Source organism: Vicia villosa, linkage group LG6 (assembly GCF_029867415.1).
Source record: "Vicia villosa cultivar HV-30 ecotype Madison, WI linkage group LG6, Vvil1.0, whole genome shotgun sequence".
NCBI lineage: Eukaryota > Viridiplantae > Streptophyta > Magnoliopsida > Fabales > Fabaceae > Vicia > Vicia villosa.
In genome coordinates, this window is record NC_081185.1 from 115,225,087 (window position 1) to 115,243,264 (window position 18,178).

An 18,178-nucleotide genomic window follows, 5' to 3' on the forward strand; every position below is an offset into this window, starting at 1 on the left:
AACACCATTTAAACATAAGCTAATTACCAAATGCAAAAAGACCAAATTGCCACTACTCTTGCTCCAATTCTATAAATAGAGACTTCTACTCTCTCATTTCAGAAGCTTTGAGAGCCAAAAAACCCCTTGCAATTTCTCTCCTCATCCTTACCAAATTCACCAAAGCTCTTTCTCTTTCATAAAGTTTGTGAGTCACATCTTGAACCTCACAAACTTTGAGCTAAACCACCATCCATTTCACTCTTTTTTCTTCAATTGTTGAGAGATCAAGATTTGTGTTGGTGATTCTTGAAGTAGATCTAAGTTTTGTTCAAGATTTGGTAATTTTCTTCATCTTTATTCATCCATCATAATGTGATTCTTTTGTGCTTTTGTGTGATGCATCTTTGATGCTATATTGGTCCTATTTGATGGTGAATTGATGGAAAATTCGTTCTCCAATTGATGTGTGATCATAAGGTGTTTGTATGTTTGCTTAAGTCAAGTTTTATGCCTCCTAATGCTGATTTTTTGAATGCTGCGCGCAGGAAATCAATTTCCCTCTGTAGGAAATCGATTTCCACCTTATTTTTTTTCAAAATTTGAACTCCGCACTCAGGAAATCGATTTCCTACAGAGGTAAATCGATTTCCTGCTGGCAGAATGTGGTTTTTTGCCTTTTTTATGCTTGTTTTGGTTTCCTACTTCCTCCACTTCATTAATATCATTGGATCTAGGATGTTGATAGGTTTGAAATGACCTAATCCATAATATTAGATGAATGATATTAATGATAGTGTGAGTTGATTATCTTTTGTGAATTTTATTCTTATTCCTCCATTTCATTAATATCATTGGATCTAGGATGTTGATAGGTTTGAAAGAACCAAATCCATAATATTAGATGAATGATATTAATGATAGTGTGAGTTGATTATCTTTATGCATTTTATCTTCTCCTTCTCCTTTTTTTCTTTTGATCGATGAAAGTCTTAATACTTTGAGAATTCTTATGGATTCTTAGTAAAGACTAGATCGTTACCTATTTTCTTTTCGTGCGGTATTGCTTTCGGAAGGCGATCTACATATCGTTCTTCTCGCATGCATTAGCACATAAAGTTTTGACCGACCTCGTTGTAGGGTGATTTCTACATAAATCACTTGGCGATCTGCTTAACATAGCGCAATATTTCGTGTCCCGAATAAAAAAGATCAAATATGGAAGAGAATTGTATGCAGTTGATTTAAGACTTGTGGAGGTTTTTATCGTGTAGTCGCTATGATTTTATCAAGCTTCTGATTAACCCCATTGAATATAAATCCGAGTACATCATTCACTCACCATCGATCTCCATTACTAACTTTGATAACATACTAGACAAGTTTCAAGATGGTTATCTTTAACATCTAACAACTAACTTTAATTTCCGCACTTTTACTATACCGATCTTTATATTTCTCGCTTTATTTTATCATTTCATCATATTTACTTTCCGCCATTTTCTCTTTGTCCACTTGGACATATGTTTATGCTTCCGTTATTTTTCTTTGTCCACTTGGACCATACTTTACTTTTTTGCTAAAACACTAATAAACAACCGAAAATCTAAAAAATACATAAGGCTCTCTTTGGACTATCGGTTACTATCCTTAGCATTTTGGAGATTCGGACTTATGGACCTAGTACCTCTGGACCCACTCTATTACTACCCTGTGATTGTTCTGTCTGTCTGGCATTGTACTGTTGTATGTTTATGTGTGCAGGTATTTCCTTGAAAGCCCTTGATGGTTAATTCCAAGGCATTGACATAAGGATTTTACCCGAAAACAGCCGTTACTCTGCCCAATTTTCGTCAAAATCTTAATGTGCTTAATGAAAAGTGGTGCTAAGACAATAAGTTCATCTGGATCCCCAAGTGTTAGTGTGTTGGTATTGATAATTCCAAAGGATGGGAAAACTACCTTGACTCTTAATGTCAAGTGTTGGCTTCTTAATTTGGTTAGACCGTTTCTTTCCTTAGTTTTTATTTTATGCACTAGGCTAGCCTCTTCATCTCCTCCTACTTCTTAGATTTTCAAAATCTTCTCCCTTTTTCCAAAATATTCTTATGTTTTCAAACCTTTTCAAAACCTTTTCTCAAAAAATATCTTTCGCCCTTAGTGGCTTTTCTTCAAAAGTTTAGACACCGTTAATTGTCGAAACGAGTGGTTATACCCCACGATTTTGAAATTGATTGATAATAACGAGATCTTTTCCGCGTGAGAGAGCTAGTGGCATACTCGTTGATTTTATCCGAGTTGGAGCCCTTATTTCATTTGCGATGCAAAGAACTTGTTTGTTCTCATGCTCAAGATCAATGGCTGAGTATTTCTCTCTAACGACAACAAAGTGTTTATTCGTTTTTAAAACCGTTTTCCCCAAAAGCGGAACTACATTAGCTCTGACTTCTCCATTGCACCGAGGAGGTATGTAGGCCCAAAGCTTAACGCTTTGCCGAGCTTATTTTAAAAATAAAACAAACCCTTTTTTAGCACACACGACACAGATTTTCAAAAAGGTTCCCGTGGAGTACCACGGATATGAGGGGTGCTTTAAACCTTCCCCTCATATAATCAACACCCGTACCTGAGATCTCTTTCTTGTTTTAAAAACAAAACTTTGGGTTTTACGTTCTTTTCCCTTTTCCTTTGGAAAAAATAAAGCGCGGTGGCGATTTCAAACGAAATATTGATTCGAGTCAATCCCATGGCTTCGATATCAGATTTTCCCCGCTACAACTATCCCAGAAGTACACGGGTGCTAGTAGAAAAGGTTGGCAATAGCTAAATTCTAGCTTCGACATTTGGATTAAGTAGAAGATGCCTAAATTTTTCCAAGCTTGGGCTTTCTTTTTCTCAATTTTAGTGAGCTATTTTAGATATGGTTTTTACAGCGTAGGACATGATCGAAAGGGCCTAAAGTTTTCAGTTATGTAATCTAACTGGAAAACTTCCCTCTTAGTTTTAGAGACTGAAGAAGTTTCTTCAGAAACTCTCCTCTTAAGGATTTTTGCTGGTTCCTAGTAGAGTCTTTGTCATTTTCCTTTGGGAGTATGGCTTTATTAGCTAGTGGTTTGGTTGCATGATAAATAGGGAAAAATTCTTTAAACTTCTTTAAATTTCCAGCAGGAATCAAAGGACCCATAAATCCTAAGCTTTTATTATAGAGAATGGAGGGAATGAGTACCTGGGAGACATAAATTGTCTTTTTTTCTAGAGAGAACTTTGAAGATGATATGAACTCCTGATTTCCAGAAGTAATGGTCTTGCTAACCAGATCAGTTTGAAGAGAAGAATCCTTTGAAGTGCCCGCTTTCATGGTGTTCTTAGACTTCTGGTTCTTCTTGGAAGGCAACATTTTTTAGAAATGAGATTGTTTGATTGAAATTGATTAGAGAAGGAAATATGTGTGCTTTGAAACTTTTCTGAGGATTTAAAAGTTGCAGAAATGAAAATGTGGAAATAAAGAAGATGAAGTACTTATAGGAAGGCCATGGCAATTGAGAAATTTCACATCAAAAGTTAGTGGGATGCGTGTCGCTTTCCCATAAGTGGAGAAAGAGGTTACTCTATGGTTTCTTGGAAACTTATTGCTAGGTGGTAATGATGGAACTGATGCACACACGTCTGAATAGACATTTAGGAAAAGAAGTGATCATTACTTATGACGTCATAATAGTAAATGATTATTATAATGAATATTGGTATGTCGAAATTTCATGTGATATTCAAAAATGAATATTTCTTTCCATAACAAAATACACATTTTTAAGGGGACTCAATTGGGCAAGTTTAGTCAAAAGCCCAACTTGTCTTAAGGACAGAAGAGTCAAATTAAGTTGTGTTCGTTGATGGATTTAAATTTGAAATCATTTGGATGCAATACCTCGAAGACTTAACTCCTACGAACAAGGAAAAATTTGAATGAAGTATTTTATCTGTAGAGACACGAGGAGATTTTAGAAAACTGTTTTTCAAAATACTACAAGTTTTTTAAATTTGTTTTTTCTAAATTGAAACATTACGTTTCACATTCTATAACATAAACAAATATCATTGAAGACCAAATCATAGTCATAATCACAAGTTTTTAAAAAAATGGTATTTTAAAAATGGTTTTTATGAAAATCAATTTGAAATTTTGATATCCAAAAATAATTTCGAAAAAAAAGATGAAATACCTAAATAACATTTTAAAAAAAACTATTCAAACAAAATTTTCATAGAAAATTTTTATAAAAAATTTCTTTACAATTTTTTTTTTAATAATCAAGATATTATATATAAAAAGAACCAAAAGTTCTTACAAGCTTACAACAAAGCGAACAATCCCGAAAACCGGAAAGATTAATCACCAAATTCACTTAAGAGAGATACAACATGGGATGTTTGTTGAACTCATATAAATTGTATTTGGTCCGATTAATATTACCAATAAAAGACCACCGCCACAAAAGGATCTTAATGTTCCAAACCGTATCGAGAATATTCCAATCCTCTCCTCTAAAAATGATGCTATTCCTAACATTCCATATCGACCACACAATTGCCAACCACATAACACCTTCTCTTCCTTTTTTCACCCTATTTGATTTGCAAAATCTATACCATCTCATGTAGCTCTCAATCAAAGAAACCTCCTCTCCTATATCGAAACCAATCCAAGTGGCCATATCCCTCCAAATTAAATAAGACGCCCGACAAGAAAGAAGAAGATGAAGCAAAGATTCTTGATTATTCTCACAAAGAACACACAAAGTTGAGTTTGAGAGAGAAATACCTCTACGAGCAAGAAGATCCTTGATTGGCAATCTATTAAGAAAACACCTCCATCCAAAACTTTTTATTTTTTGAGGAACCAAATTGTGCCAAAGAAGAGTTAGAGCTTCCGAATTTTCCACCCTTGGGCCAAATGGAATGTGATATTTTTCATACCCACCGTAACAACTTCTAACCGAAAAAATGCCTTCCGGTTCTCCCTCCCACCGCACCGTATCCCTCTCCCCCCTTTTACCCCAATCCAACCGTGCCCCTTCCATCACCAATAAAAGCCGCCGTATCTCTTCCTCCAAACCCGGAAAATCTCCTCTCCTAACCCCAAAATCTCCCCACTTCCACACATTATTCTTCCATCCACCCATACAAGCAATAGAAACAAATTTCAACTCCGAACATAAATAAGCTACCGAAAAAGCTTCCTTTAAAGAACAATCATTTAACCAACAAGAATGCCAAAAAGAAATGTGAAATCCATCTCCCACCTTGAACCTACACAAATTAACAAAAACACTCTCTTTGAATTCATGTTCTAACTCCAAAATATCCCTCCACCATAAGGATTTTGAACTCTTATTATTATCCGACTTTGCCACTTTCACCACTTGAAGATTAATATCTCCGTACCTTGTTTTCAAAACACCATACCATAACTCCTCCGATCCTCCCATAATCCTCCACCTCCACTTTTGAAGAAGAGCCAAGTTAAATTCCCTAATACGCCTTAAACCAAGACCACCTTTATCTATGGGTAAGCAACAACTCTTCCAACTCACCCAATTAATTTTCTTATTATCACTCCCACCTCCCCAAAGAAACCTACTTTGCAACCTTTTTATTTTCTTAATAATTTTCTTTGGAGCCTTATAAAAAGATAACATGAAAATGGCTACACTACTAAGAACCGATTTGAGAAGAGTTAACCTACCTCAGAAAGATAAAAAGCGAGCTTTCCAATCCAAAAGCCTTGACTTGATCTTGCTAATAATTCCGCTCCATGAAGCAATTCTCCTCGAATTGATTCCGATTGGGATACCAAGGAAAGTGAAGTTGCTATCCTCCCTCCTACAAGACAAAAAATGAGAAGCACAATCCAAAAAGTGATTATTGATATTAATTCCGATTAGTTTTCTTTTATGATAGTTTATCCCAAGACCGGAAACCAATTCAAAACCTCTCAAAATTGCCTTGATCGTCCATATTTGCTTCCATGTCCCCTCCCCTAAATGAAGAGTATCATCGGTGAATTGATGAATATCCACCGAGCAAGATCTCCTCAAATTGAAACCAACATAATCCCCCGTCTCCACCGCCTTAGCCACCAAACGACGTAATCCCTCCGTAACAATAACAAAGAGGAAAGGCGAAATAGGATTACCTTGTCTCAACCCTTTTCTCACCTCGAATTCCTTCGTTGGACTACCATTCTCTAGAACCGACATCTTGCTTGAAAAAATCAACGCCTCCATCCATTTTAACCAAGTATCCCCAAAACCCATTCTTCTTAACAAATATCTAAGAAAATCCCAAGACACTTTATCATATGCTTTCTCAAAATCAACTTTAAAAAGTAAACACCCAATTCCTTCTCTCTTCGCAAAATCCACCACTTCATTCGCAACCATAACTCCATCTAAAAGTTGCCTACCCGGAACAAAAGCGCTTTGACACTTAGAAATAGTAGTCCCTAAAACCTTCTTCAATCTCGACGCCAAAAGTTTGGATATTGCTTTGTAAATGCACCCAACCAAACAAATTGGTCTATACTCATCCAAACTCAAAGGGTTAGAAGATTTCGGAATCAATGTAAGGAAAGAAGAAGTGATCGATTTAGATAACAAAGCTTCCCTATGGAAGCACTTGAAACAATTGATGAATTCCACTTTCATAAAATCCCAACACCTCTTAATGAAAAAGAAAGAGTATCCATCAGGCCCCGGACTTTTCAACCCATCACAATCCCAAATAGCCGCCTTTATTTCGAATTCCTTAAAAGGTTTCTTAAGAAAAACTTTATCCTCCTCTTCTAAAGTCTCAAAAGAAATACCATCTAAAACCGGCCTCATCCTCCGATCCTCAACAAATTTCTTCTCAAAATGATTCTTCACTTCTTCCTTTATTTCCGCCACCGAGTTAATAATTTCACCTCCTTTCACAAGCGAGCCAATAAAATTTCGGGTCCTTCTAGCTTTCATCACCCCATGAAAAAACTTACTATTAGTATCTCCATCATTTAACCACTTCAACCTAGACTTTTGAATTAACATATTTTCTTTAATTTTCAAATTCAACCAAAAGTCTTTAGATGCCCTTTTCTTCCTTTCTATCATCTCAAAAGAATCCTCTACATCATCTTCCTCCATATCCACATCTCCTTCATTCAAAATGCGCACATTCTCCTCCACCGCCAAATCGTACATGCCAAAAACATTAAAGTTCCACCATCTCAACTTATCTTTAAGCATTCTTAGTTTCTCTTTAAGAATAATATCGCCCCTTCCCTCAACATTAAAAGCGATCCATTCTTTCTTCACAAACGGAAGGAAATCCTTGTTTGAAAACCATTCTATATTAACTTTGAACGGTTTAGGACCCCAATTAGCTTTATCACAAATCAACCAAACCGGACAATGGTCCGAAACATCACGATCCTCAACCATTTGACCAATTACCCCCCAACCGCTAACAATGTTATCCGCCACCAAGAAACGATCAATTCGACTTCTCGTTCTCCCGTCTCCACCAAACCACGTGTACTTCTTCCCTTTGCATAGAATATCTTCTAAACCGGTCAACTTGATGAACTCTTCAAAATCCTACCATTCCCTCCGCGGATTAGGAATAGTAACTCCTTTTCTCTCCCTCCTGTTCCGCACAACATTAAAGTCACCACCCATTAACCACTCTCCATCACTATATCTAGATTTCAAGCTTAACATTTTATCCCGCAAAATTCTCTTATCCTCCCTGGAAATAGGAGAGTAGATATTAACTACATAGTAATAATTCCCCCTCCATATAATCTTCATTCCCAGACATCCCTTACCACCAAAATTAAAGACAGCGCACACTGTGTTTGTGTTCCAAAGAGTCAAAATTCCCCCAGAAGCTCCCACTGACGGAATAAAAGAAAAATCTACCCCATTTGTCCTCCAAAAACTACCAGCCAGAGAACCAGAAATATGTTCTAATTTTGTTTCTTGAATAAAGAAAAGATCAGGATTACCTCTAGAAATGATGTGATTTATTCTTCTTCTTTTTGCACTGTTGCCTCCCCCCCTAATATTCAGAGTTCCAATGATCATTAAGAAACAGTTTTGCTCTCCTTCCTTGCCTCCGCACATTTCCGATCCTCGGACTCCATACGATTAAGCTCTATCACACAATCTTCATTTCCAGATTTTTCCACTCCCATTTCTGATAATAGCTTCCATATTTTCTTTCCGACATTAGAACTAAAATTCTCCTTCAATCTGATATTGTTTCTTTGTATTAAAGACTCCTCCGATTGTCCATCGTACGCCGCCACTAAATGAACCGCCTCTTCATTGTTGTCGCTGATACCGTTTTCTGCCGAGAAAATAGAAATAGGATCTGAATCCATCTGATTCCGCCTTTCTTTACTATCACGTGCCTGCCCTCTTTTACTTTGGGCCTTTGATTGAATTTTGGGCCTTTTATTTTTAAACCCCTTTGTCCCACTTTTGCACACCATCTTTTTAAACTTAACTCTTTTTATTCTCTTTCCTGCCACCTCATCTCTTGTGGGCCCGCTGCTTAAAGTATCTATATACTCAAACCCTTTAACACCACTTCCCTCCTCAACTGCCACCTGGTCCTCATTTTCCTTAATCCCCATGCAAGATTTTGAAAAACAAACTTTCTCTTTTGCTGCTACAATTGCCTGATCAAATGAAAAAGGTTCTTTTCTAATAATCACCTTTTGGGATGTGACTTTAACTTGCCTAGGTAACCCAAGAGTCATATTATCCGCCGGATATTCCAACGGTTCCTGTTCCTCCCCGTCCGATAGCAATACCTCCCTTTGCTCCGCCACCTCCTTGGACACAGTTTCTCTAACAACCGCTTCCTCATCACTGAATCCCTCGGAACACCTTGATGCTTCTCCCACTGAAACTGAGTCTTCTGACTCAGATTCCTCCGCTTGCTTCTCTTTTCTTGCCACCTTACAAAGTGAAGTAAATTCTTCTCTCAGTCTCAGTCTGAAGTCCACCCCGTCCACCTTGACATTAACGAACACCAACACCATGAAATCAACAGGAATACGCACTAATACTCGGGCCACCTCCATGCCACTCCTCTCTGTGATTGATTCGTCTGAACTAATGTAAGAACCAAAAGACTGTACCAGCTTCTCAAAGAAATCCACCCTCCAAGCATGACACAGAACGCCGAACAAACGAATCCACGTTGTCCTATCTGAGTCCACATCCATCTCATTCCAAGGTTTGATAGTGATAAACCATTGTTGCCACCATGATTCTGCTTCCTTGATCAGGGCTTCGATAAATAAAATTCTGATAACAAAAATCAGTTGATTGTTGTATGAACCAGTTCAGGTGGTTGAATTTGTTAAAATTGAAAATAAATTTATTATATAAAACTTTGAAGGTGTATAAATGCCAAATATTATTTTTAAAATCTTATTATAATAGAAAAAAGTTATTTTAGATTACGTCATGTTTCTAAAATTTTTTAATTCCTTTATTCAATTATTTTAAATATTTTTATTTACCACACTCTTTAACTCTAATTGATTTTATTGAAAGCATTAAATCATAAAGTACTACTAAATAATATTAATTTTTTAATTCAAAATCATGATGTGCTACTAAAAAAAGCTATTCATTTTTAATTTTTTTCTATTTATTTATTCGCACTCTTTAATTTAATTCATTTGATTAGAATTAAATAAAATAAAGGGTTAAATAAGTTTTTGGTCCCTCTAAATATAGTAATTTTCAATTTTAGTCCCTTAAAATATTTTCTTCAAAGAATGGTCCTCCTAAAAATTTTAATTTTAACTTTTGGTCCCTCCTGCAATTTAGCGACGGTTTTTACAAATTTAGTGACAATTTTAGTGACGGTTTTAGTGGCGGTTTTTTATTTAGCGACGAAATTATCGACTATTTTAGCTACGATTTTGCCATGAGGGACCAAAAGTTAAAGTTAAAATTTTTAGAAGGATCATTCTTTGAAGAAAATATTTAGGAGGACTAAAGTTGAAAACCGCTATATTTAGAAGGACTAAAAACATATTTAACCCTAAAATAAATTGAAACCAAATAAAATACTAGTAAGTTCCTATGAAATAGTCTTCTAGTTGAATAAACCAGAAATAAAATACTAGTAAGTTCCTATGAAATAGTCTTCTAGTTGAATAAACCAGAAATAGAAATTCACATATCAAGCTAAACCCTAAAAATGCACTATATATAATGTATTTGATATTAGTTTGTTTAGTCGGCAAGATGGAGAACAGCGTGTATCTGCTACTTGAATTGATCATAGAAATTCTGTTAAGGTTACCGGGGAAGGCTCTGTTACGTTTCAGAAGTGTCTGCAAATCATGGTTTTCTCTAATTTCTAATAACAATTTTGCTACTTCACATTTTGAACATGCTGCCACACATAGGCGTCTCTTCATAAAACCTTTTGCTCTTCAACCTTTATCCATAGATTTTGATTCATGGTTTCACGATGCTTCTGCATATGCTTCATTAACCCTTGATTTTTTTCGTCCCAAACGTCCTCTTGAAATAAGAGGTTGCTGTAGAGGGTTTTTGTTTTTGCTTGATGACAAACACATCTATCTATTGAATCCATCCACCGGTTTGATCAAACAAATACCCAACTCTCCTATAATACTTAATGCTGGTTTCGAACTTCTTTCTGGTTTTGTATATTACCAGCCCACTGATGATTACATGATAGTTTCCGGGTTCTGCGAATTTTTTCCTAATGATCCAGCAACTAGTTCAGTTAAATTGATGATTTTCTCATTGAGAGCTAATAAATGGAAACCAATTGAGGTTGCTTCTCATTTGCCTTATGAGGAGACTTCTTTAGCGGAATGTAACCCTAAATGCGGGTTGTTCTTGAATGGATCTATCCATTGGATGGTTCATAATTATGAGAAATCAAAGAATGTTATTATTGCCTTTGATTTAAAGGAATTGAAGATATCAGAGGTACCTCTACCGGATGATTTTATTTTCAGTTATAGTAATGATTCTATATATTATGATTTGTTGGAAGTTGGAGGACTTATGAGTGTATGGGTGAAGGACCTGAATACAGTGTAGATATGGGTGATGCAAAAATATGGAGTTCTCTCATCTTGGACTAAGATTATTCAATTTTCTCTTGATCCTGATTTGCACAATTCTTTAGACATAATATGCTTAACAAAGTACGGTGAAATTGTTGGAAGAAATAATGAAGTTGGATTGGTGAAGTTGAATGATAAAGAGTCTCCGTTAACTCCCACGCTGGTCAAACCTTAAGAAGATTACTATTGATAGCAATTTTCTTATTATTTATCTTGTATCATGAAACATGAGAAGTGAACCGTGATAGGTAGTATAATGAAACTGCTATTAGACAGAACAAATACTAGTGCAGAAAGTATTTTTTACATCGGACGAAAAGTACTTTTTACATCGGGTCTGGATCCGATGTAAAGACAGGCGATGTAATAAGTCAGAGACATTTTACATCGGGCCTTGGCCTGATGTAAAAAATTAACATACCACATCGGTTGAATTCAGATGTCTGATGTGAAAAATAATACAATTTTTTTAAAAAAAAATATATACACCATATTTTACATCGGTTGTCTTGTCCGACCGATGTAATAGATTATTTTTACATCGGTTTATCTTTTCGCCCGATGTAATAGATAAGTTTTTACATCAGTTTTCCATTTTGCCCGATGTAATATGTTTTCTGCTTTTAAGCATATAATAACATTTTTTTCCTATTTTAACCTGTCATTTTTTTACCTAATTTTTCATATAAGTTTCAAATACCACACAAACCAAAGTTAGGTCGCTATTTTTCACGTTTTCCCCAAAACACACAGACCACATTTAGGTCACTATTTTCATATTTTTCTAACAAATGAAGAATATAATTTCATTTCACCAAATAGCTAATATATATATATATATATATATATATATATATATATATATATATATATATATATATATATATATATATATATATTCTTCAAAATTTACAAGAGTATTAATCTAGGATACACAAGTGTACAAAATTATAAGAAAGTTTACACACGGTGGACTACTATAAATTAACAAAACAACAAATATCCAACCATTTAAGTCCTTTAGCACACTTGAAATACCAACATGCATCCACGAGAAGATGAGATGTAGCTTCTGAAGACAACACCTAAATTACATTTGCTGAGAATAAACAATAACACTAATTAACATCAACAGACAACACCAAAGTCAAGAAACTAGCTCGAATAAAAAATATAGACAATTCCATATAACTCACCAGATAAATTCACGTTAAGTTGCAAAACGCAAAGTAAATAACAAATTAAAGTTATTTTTATTACCTGCATCAAAGACTCAGTTATATTGGCAGAGACAATATCCAACATATTTTTCATCACATAGTACCCACAACCATTAGAGTTATAAATGTAAGATTTAGACTTAAAATCCTATTCACACGCACAACTATTTTCAAGATAAATTTCTCTAGTCTAATGCTATTAAACAATGATATATTAAAGACACATTCAAAATTAAGGATGAAATCATACCTTAAAGACACACGAGCATTCGTAGATAATCCTGACTTGAGATTCACAAAGGTGAAGAGAAAAATTGCCTGCAACAAAAACCAAAACAACATATCAATAATTGATAGAAATCATTAGTTTCAATGACTATTTATGAAACTACTATGAGAAAATAACTATGGATGAAATAATTTGATTATTTGTAATCTAATAGTTTTTCTTATTTTAATAAATCTCTGTTTTAAACTACATCTAAAAATGTGATGAAATAAGCACTCTTTCTTATAAAATGTACGAATTAAGTATAAAAATGTGTAAACACGATCATCTGATATACACGTTCATTATATATTGAGCAATGAAACGTGCATAAATTAGAACTACCACGTTTTTGGCGCATAAATTAGAAATAAACTGAGTCTGATCACCTTGGAGAAGTACATTCCTTTCTGTATCTAATATAGCATATTTTTAACAATTCCTAACTATAATATATTAATCTTACTAATACCATAACAAACAATACCATTCGTAATTAATATAAATGAAGTAATTTATGAAAGAAATAACAGGCTAATAGTAATTAATTCCATCTGCCAAAGAAACAATGACGTGATACTCCGGCGTTGAAACAATCAAGAACAAAGAACAATCAAGATTTTGTTAGAAAAGCAGTAGGTGTACCAATACTGCCACTGTTTTTTATTATTATTCAAAGATGTCTTAATCAAAACTAAGAGTACAGAAGCAATGAATCAATTGAGGAGAGAAAGACACGGAGAGAGCGACAAACACCATAGCACCACCAACCCCCCTCATTTCACCGACAGAAAAATAAATTTTAAACTAACCTTATCTAAGCATCCATAAGACCTAACAAGTCAAATATGACCGATGGAGTTTGGAGGAGGTCGGCGAACAAAGCAAGGCAAACAGAGTGGTGGTGGCGAACGGAAGAAATGGGAGATCCGTCAGCGCTGTTGGAGTCCGCGCCGTACTGCTATCGGAGGGAGTTTTCTTTGCGTCTGAGTATGATGGAGTTCGGTCTTGAAGAGATGGAGTTTGTGACTCGTGGTGGTGGCTGTGTTTGCTATGAAGGTAACGGAAGCGTATAATATTGAGAGACCACTGTGCGTAAAGGAGAAAGAGAGAAAAGATTTGGGTCTCTAATGAATGTTTAGGGTTTTAGAAAAAAAAATGGCTGTAACATTTCCCATCAGTTTTTGAAGGGCCCGATGTGAAGGTCCACTGTGCATAACATTTCCCATCGGATTTTAACTGACTTGATGTAAAGGTCCATTGTGCGTAACATTTCTCACATCGTGTATTATCGAGGCCCGATGTAAAATACCTTATAACAAGATTTTCATGTTATTTACAATTATGCCACCGCATATTTAATTTTCTTTTTATTTACAATACTGTCATTGTGTTATATATTTTTCAGTTTTTTATATCATTGGAAATTAATGTCTGATGTAAAATCTTTTGACAAATATTTTTCACATCATATATTTTAATACCTGATGTAAATTCCTTTAAGCAAATGTCATATTTTTAGTAGTGAAAATTTCATAATCTTTACCTTATTTTATCATTATATTTTAAATTTTACAGAATTTATGTGTTATTGCCGTATCAACATTAGTAATTTGTCCCATTTTTGGCTTGATAATTCTACGGTTTTAGCTTTATCCCATCTTTGGAAAATTAAAGTTCTCTCGAAAATTCTTTTCTTTGGTTGGCGCTTCATTATTAATAAACTTGCAAAGAAAGATCTTTTGGTTAAAAGGGGTATATTGAGAGATGGTAATGATTCTAGATGTGTTCTTTGTTTTTCGGAGGAAGAATCGCTTCGGCATTTGTTTGTTAATTGCGATGTGACCAAACGGATTTGGAGGAAAGTTTATGATTGGGTTGGAGTTGACACAACCTTAACTAGAGAGGAGTTTGTGAATTTTTTTCACAATTGCGGAAAGATTAAGTGTGCCAAGATTAGAGTCATTGGGGCGGTGGTGTGGCTTTCGACGGTTTGGAATATTTGGCTTTCGAGGAATGCCGTTGTTTTTAAAAGCGAAAACTTTAGCTTCCTTGATTGTTGGTCGGAGATTGTTTTTAAAGCTTGGAGATGGTTAGGTTCTTTTTACAATAGAGTAAATTCGTGTAATTTTTATAATTGGAATATCCATCCGTTCTCGTGTTTTGAGACGTAGGAGTTTTCCCCTTGTATTTGGGCGGAGTATCCCTTTTACTCCGATTATTAATCCATTGCCTATTAAATAAAATATTTTACTGTTTTTTTTACTTGACATCTTGATACAGAATCTACTGAATTAGTATGATGAATTTTTATGACATTGATTTTTAAGCTTAGAAATCACAAGCTAAAAGTGATTCGCTTTATTTATGAATTTGATTGGTTTGTACAATATAGACTTTTGTTTTCTAAAATTGTTTCTAGCCGAATCCTGAACTGCCAGCTACCACAACATTTTGTTATTGATTTTGCATTTTTTTTTTGCATTTATTGATCTGCACAGCTATATGTTTTTGTTGTTTTGTAAAGCACTGACACGTCTTTTCTTGATTACCGTTAACTCTCTTTGTTTTTCAAAATTTAAACTTTCTCTCTCTACGATGCGTGCTCCGCCCTCTCTCTAAAAGGGGGTAGGGTTTTACTTTGTCTCCGATGGCCGTGAGTGGAAGCCGGCAAGGCGGTGAGTGGGTGGTAGCTATGAGAAGGAACTTCAGGAGTCAGGTTCAGCGTTGGGACGTTTTTCCATGGGGAGGCGGCGGTTCCAAAAACAAGGATGCGCAGATAACGACCATTTATTTCTCTCGCTTCCCTGATAACTACTCAGCGAAGCATTTCTTTGATCTCTTCGCCTGCATTGGGAAGGTCGTGGAGGTGGTTATATCACCCAGAAAGAATCGATTTGGGAGGAAATTCGGTTTTGTTAGGTTTGAAGAAGTAGAGGATGGAAGGGTATTGGCGATTAGGTGTGACAATGTGATGATTTTGGGGAAACAAATCTACGCGAATCTGCCCAGGTTTGACAGATCAAGTGGGAGGCAGGGGAAAGAGCCATTATCTCAGGGGGCGGTGAATAGGGGGAGGAAGGATGTTGGGAAGGTGGGTACGAGTAAAACCGATAACAGATCGTATGCCAGTGTAGTCAACAATGGGGGTGGAGTCAAAATTCCTGAGGTTCGCAAACCTGTGTTCTGTTTTGAAACCAGTGCTGAAGATAGGAACAGGTTGGCAAGGGCTTATGTGGGGTTTGTGCTAATTCCTGGATCGACATACAATATTCAAACGCATTTCGAAATGGAAGGCTTTTTCCAAGTAAAAGTGACACCGATGGGGAGAAATATGTGCCTTTTAGAAGAAGTGGAGGAAGGTGTGATCGAAGATCTAATTGGGGAAGGCGAAACTTGGTGGAAGCAGTGGTTTTCTGAGATTAGGAGATGGAACGAATTCGATCGCGATGAAGGGAGAGTCATCTGGGTTAGCATTTATGGGGTTCCAATTCACGCTTGGAACGCAAATTTCTTTGTTGCTTTAGCTAACTCCATGGGCAGTTTTATTTGCACGGATGAGTCAACGGCGGATAGGTCTAACTTTGATACGGCGAGGCTTATGGTGAGGGTTCAGATTGATTATTCGCTGCCTAATTCGTTGATGGTTCAAATTGATGGGAAGGAGTTCAATCTTGTTTTGAAGGAGGATGCCGTCGGTTCAATTAGAAACTCTCCAGGTACCCGCAAAACTCTTTCTTCTGTTTCTGATTCTGTAGAATCCGAGAATTTGTGGTCTGATAATTGCGTATTCGAGGATGGAGTTTTTGATTCGATCAATGCTGTTCCGGAAATCGCTCCTCTTTTAGTTCCGGTTGCTAGTTTTTCGGAAGAACAGATTGGTACGAAGGAGGTTCTGGGTGGGGGAGTTAGGAGGGATGAAAATTCTGTCGGTCATAGGTGTTGTTCGCAGCATAAGCGGTGCGATGAGTTACGGGTAACAAATTCTGAGTCTGAGAATGTTCCCTGCACTGTGTCCGATTCTTTCCTTAATAAACCTGGGTTCTTTGATGATGCTTTGAAGAAGGTTCATGATGCCGGTTCTTTTTCTAGCAAGGGGCAGGAAGTTAGTGTTATTGGATCTGGTACTGAAGCAGCAGGAGGTTGTTGTAGGGATAACAGGCTGCAGCTATCAGGCAGTGGTGTGGGGACCTCCAAGAGGGTGCGTTTCAGAAATATTGCTAACATTGGCAGGGACAAGAGGATGGAAATAAAACAGAAAAAGGTGAGGGGAGGAAGGGGCAGTGGCTGCGCTCAGAAAATCAAGAACATGTTAGGGAAAAGTGTGAAGGAGGTGACTTCAAATATCTCTAAGTCGGATTCTATTCATCAGTTCAGTGGCGAAGATTCTGTTTTTTACGGTAACCATCTAGAAGCGTCGGATATTCAAAGGTGCAATGATAGACAATGGAATTTTTTAGAGGGAGATGTTGGTAAGAAATTGTTGTCGGCAATTGTTTCGTTGGGTGTGGTGGACGCGGAGGGTAGGGATAATTTAAGGAGTAGGATTGAAAATCTCGAGAAAGTTGGTAAAGTCATAATGGAAGATAGGAAGGAGCTTACTACTAGTTTGAAATGATTATTGGTTCTATGAACATTAGGGGAGGGGGTAATTCTTTAAAGAGAAGGAGGGTGAATACTATCATTAAAAAAGGGAAAGCGGATATTTTTTTGATTCAAGAAACGAAGATTAAAGAATTTAAGGACTTTTTTGCAAAGAGTTTTTGGAGCGAACAAGACATCGGTTATTCTTATTCTAATGCTTTGGGAGCTTCGGGGGGTTTGTTAATTCTTTGGAAGGAAGGAAAGGTGGAGGTGGATAGTAGTTTTAGAGGGGACGGTTATCTTGGCGTCAAGGTGAAGTGGGAAAATCATTGGTACTATGTTTGTAATGTTTATTCTTCTTGTTCTTCGGAAAAAAAGAAAAGGTTGTGGGAGGTGTTGGGGAGTTTAAAGGAGAAATACAAAGATGGGGAGTGGATCATTGGAGGGGATTTCAATGCGGTAAAAAATAGAAGAGAAAGAAAGGGTTCTACGGCTTCGGCTAACCTAGGTGAGATGAATCTCTTTGCGGATTTTATCCATAAGTCTTCTTTGGTGGATATTCCGTGTAAGGGTAAGAAATTTTACGTGGTATAGTGGTGATGGCAAGACTATGAGTAGGTTGGATCGCTTTCTTATATCGGATGTGGTGGTGGATAGGTGGGGTGTGGTGGGTCAATTAACGGGCGAGAGGGATATCTCGGACCATTGTCCGATTTGGTTGGTGGTTGACAAAGTTAATTGGGGACCTAAACCATTTAGATTTAATAATGAATGGTTTTCTTCGGACTCTTTTCTTCCGTTTCTTGAAAAGGAATGGAGTTGTTTAAAGGTGGAGGGAAGAGGGGACTTTGTTTTAAAGGAGAAGTTGAAAGCCCTTAAATTCAAATTAAAAAGGTGGAATGAAGAGGTTTTTGGGAGATTTGATATGAACATAGAGAATGACGTGAGGAATATCAATTT

At 36.3% G+C, this 18,178-nt stretch overlaps 3 protein-coding genes across 3 annotated transcripts in view; 2 read left to right on the plus strand and 1 right to left on the minus strand.

Annotated features, from left to right (window-relative positions):
* Positions 1 to 7,454, minus strand: part of LOC131614437 (uncharacterized) — a 40,117-nt gene extending 32,663 nt beyond the window's left edge. The window contains exons 1-3 of the mRNA XM_058886020.1: positions 5,969 to 7,454; positions 5,723 to 5,859; positions 4,451 to 5,657 (exon numbers count right to left, since the gene is read on the minus strand). Coding sequence (XP_058742003.1) covers positions 4,451 to 5,657; positions 5,723 to 5,859; positions 5,969 to 7,454 — 2,830 coding nt within the window. The remainder of the gene's footprint in view (positions 1 to 4,450; positions 5,658 to 5,722; positions 5,860 to 5,968) is intronic.
* A 2,832-nt stretch (positions 7,455 to 10,286) lies between these two features.
* On the plus strand, positions 10,287 to 11,120 carry LOC131614438 (F-box protein At5g49610-like). Its single transcript, XM_058886021.1, has one exon. The coding sequence runs from the start codon at positions 10,287 to 10,289 to the stop codon at positions 11,118 to 11,120; it is 834 nt and encodes a 277-aa protein (XP_058742004.1).
* A 6,128-nt stretch (positions 11,121 to 17,248) lies between these two features.
* Positions 17,249 to 17,812, plus strand: LOC131614439 (uncharacterized). The gene has a single exon (XM_058886022.1). It carries the CDS (start codon positions 17,249 to 17,251, stop codon positions 17,810 to 17,812), a length of 564 nt encoding a protein of 187 aa, XP_058742005.1.
* Positions 17,813 to 18,178: the final 366 nt, after the last annotated feature.

Bases quoted from the DNA above. Each gene is read 5' to 3' on its own strand.
- LOC131614438 (XM_058886021.1), top strand. From the start codon at position 10,287: ATGGAGAACAGCGTGTATCTGCTACTTGAATTGATCATAGAAATTCTG.
- LOC131614439 (XM_058886022.1), top strand. From the start codon at position 17,249: ATGATTATTGGTTCTATGAACATTAGGGGAGGGGGTAATTCTTTAAAG.